The 2,957-nt window shown below is 51.5% G+C and overlaps 1 protein-coding gene across 1 annotated transcript; it reads left to right on the forward strand.

Annotated features, from left to right (window-relative positions):
- Positions 1–20: 20 nt before the first annotated feature.
- Positions 21–2,954, forward strand: CSUI_005801 (uncharacterized protein; the record flags this gene model as incomplete). The annotated part of the gene is made up of 1 exon (XM_068065971.1): positions 21–2,954. A coding segment is annotated over one exon (2,931 nt), but the record flags the coding sequence as incomplete, so codon positions are not given.
- Positions 2,955–2,957: the final 3 nt, after the last annotated feature.

Here is a 2,957-nt window from a genome sequence, read left to right on the forward strand (position 1 = left end):
GGGGGGGGGGGGAGCTCATAATAGTAGTAGCAGTAGTAATGGGGGGTGTGTGAACCCGAAGAAGAATGACGATGCATCGACGACGAGTGGAGGGAGGAAATCATTCCTCTCGACACCTCAGCATCATGCGGGTGGTATAACAAGGACATCTCAGCTCGGAGTTCCTTTTGGAAGTCCAGGCTTAGCAGCTCCCCCTGAACTTCCAGAGGATAACTGTTGCTCTCCTTCCAATGGGGGCCGCATACAACAAGGGGGGGAAGGAGAAGAAAACGTTTCTTCTCTTTCAGCTTCTTCGTCCTCGAAAGCAACAGGTAAAGGAGGAGTGGATCAGGGCAGCCAACCCTCCCATCCTTCCACTATCACAACGACGACGACTCAGACAACTCCAGGCTATTGTCTCTCAGATGCTACGACGCCAGGAGGAGGAGGAGGAGCTTCTGCTTCTTCTCCTATCACGAGACTGAATGGTCTCTCGGCAGGTGGGGCTCCTACGACCACTATCTCAGAGGGTAGAAGAGAGGGAAGTGCGTATCAGCAACAGCCACAGCAGAAGGGCAGTGATGGCGTAGTATCATCTTCGGTGATAGGGGATCCATCCTTTCTTGCTATGTGTGCAAGTGGAGTCATTAAAGATTCACGGAAACCTAAACGTCAGCATCATAGAAGGTATCAAGATCCGTCTCAACGAAGTGACACCCCTGGTGCTACTGGGGGAGGAGGAGCAGGAGGGGGAATTACTTCTTCTCCTGCTGCACCCCCTTCATCCGGGTTGCCTCAGGAGGGGCTACTGCTGCCTTTACAACAAGGGGGGAAGAAAGGAGATCATTCTCACTATGATAAGAGGACGCCTTCACACGAACGACCAGGTCATAAAACGGAACCACCACAAGGTCTCTATGACAAGAACAGGACGAAGGCTCCTAAGCGATATAGTAGTAGTAGTAGTGGGGGGAATAGCGTTCGAATCCCGCCTTTGCCACCTATTCCCCCATCTCATTTATCTCAAGAAGAGGGGGCGGAGACAGGGGGAAGAACAGGGGGATTCCGAAGTCGTCGATCTGCTCCTTCAGTCGCAAGCTCATCATCAGCCTCCTCGTCGCCTTTAAGAAAGCGTTTCTTTGTATCATCTTCATCTGGGTCAAGTTGTTCTCCGACTAAAGGACGATCTTCTCCCCCTTCCTCACCTCTGAGACTTTGCGCGGAAGCACTACTACAACCTCGAGAAGCTCCACCCCCTCCTGCATCATCACATGTCTCATCTTCTCCTCCTTCTTCGGCGAGGAGAACAACAAAGCGTCTGTGGAGATTTCGGCGTAGGAGTCATAGCCGAGATAGTAGCAGCAGAGCCCCCATAGGAGAGACAGGAAGAAGAGATTCGCTTCGTGAAGAGGGATCTTCTTCATCTTCTCCTCCTTTGCCTTCAGATCGCATGTCCACGATCACCACGGCAACTCCCTTCGATCCATCGGAAGAAACACCCACGGGGGGTCATCCTTATTACCAACACCTCGCCATAGAAAGGTCATCGGCAAAGGCTGGAGAGCAGCAGGAGCATGCTATCTACCGTCACTGCGAAGAAGAGAAGGAGGAGGAACGATATGAAAGAGAGAGAGAAATGTTGCAAGAAGAAAGAGAGAGAAAAGAGGATCGTCGTCTAAGGGCCTGCTGTTGTAGACCATCTCGCTTAGGTAGCAAGTCAAGTCAGAATGGGGGGGAGGCTCGATGGCGCGAAGAAGAAGAGGCGCAAGACGAGCAGTTGAATCGGCGAAGCTCCGGAACATCAGGGTTCGATTCCTCGTCTCCCAGACCTTTTGAAGAACGCATAGCTACAGATGCCTTTCATTCTCCATGTGGTCAAGCAGGAGAAGGAGGCGTTGCAGAAAGAAGTACTCGCGATGACGATCGAGGAGGAAGAGAAGGAAGGGTGGGAGATCAAGGCGATGATCGCCATGAGAAGACCCCTCCTTTATTCTCTGTAGAGGGGGGATATTCAACATCTGTAGGTCTTCAAGGCGGGGGTGGTGACGAGGCGTTTCTTAATGAGCGACTTCGTGACTGCAAAGTCACACTAGGAGAGAGAAGTTCACCTGGGGTGACTGGGCCTCTTCCTAGTTACGAAGAAGAAAGCCATCGTCTTCGACAAGAAGCAAACCCTTTAGGGAGAGGTTTCACATGCCCTTTTCCTCCTGGGGGTTCTTCTGTCGGTTGTCATCTGAGAGGCGGTCTTAATCCTTCATCAATTCCCAAGGAAGAAAGAGAAGATAGGAACAAGTCTAGCCAAGCAACAGCAGGAGATTCGGCTTGTTCGTCTTCTTCTACTCCCCCTCCTGGAGGAGAAGAGACCAGAAGTAGTATAGAGACACCCTCATACGCTTTACCTCCACGTCGTTACAGATCATCTCTAAGCGGGGGAGGAGAAAGAGGACAGCGAGCTGCTATGAATCGACCATCTCCTTTACACTGGCATCATCGATACTTCGTTGCTTCTACCTTCTCGCCTTCATTAGCTCGACGTGGAGACAAGGGGGGTGATCCACGCCACCAGACTTTAACGTCGTCGATTCTCACCTCAGCTCCTCCTATGGGGGGAGAGGCAACGATGCTAAAGGATAGACGCCAGTCATCTATGCTATCAGAGAGGTCGAGAATAGACACCTTCTCAGTTCCACAGCAACCGTCTCCTCGTGTTGATCTTGATGACGAGGACGTCCATCATACTATTCCTACAAGTGCGACCCCTTCCTCTTCTGCCCCGAATAAAAGCCGATGGGGGAGAATCAAGAGACGTAGTGAGGATGTCGGAAAAGGGACAGGTTGCCGTCTGTTAGATCAAGACACACAAGAGTACAGGGATTTTCAATTAGAAGGGGGGGAAGATCGAAGTAGACACTCTTCAACGGCAAGTCGACATGCAGCAGGAGTCTTCTCTTGGACGCATTCATCTTCTCTCCCCTTCC

Source organism: Cystoisospora suis, assembly GCF_002600585.1.
Source record: "Cystoisospora suis strain Wien I chromosome Unknown contig_2815, whole genome shotgun sequence".
NCBI classification, from domain to species: domain Eukaryota; phylum Apicomplexa; class Conoidasida; order Eucoccidiorida; family Sarcocystidae; genus Cystoisospora; species Cystoisospora suis.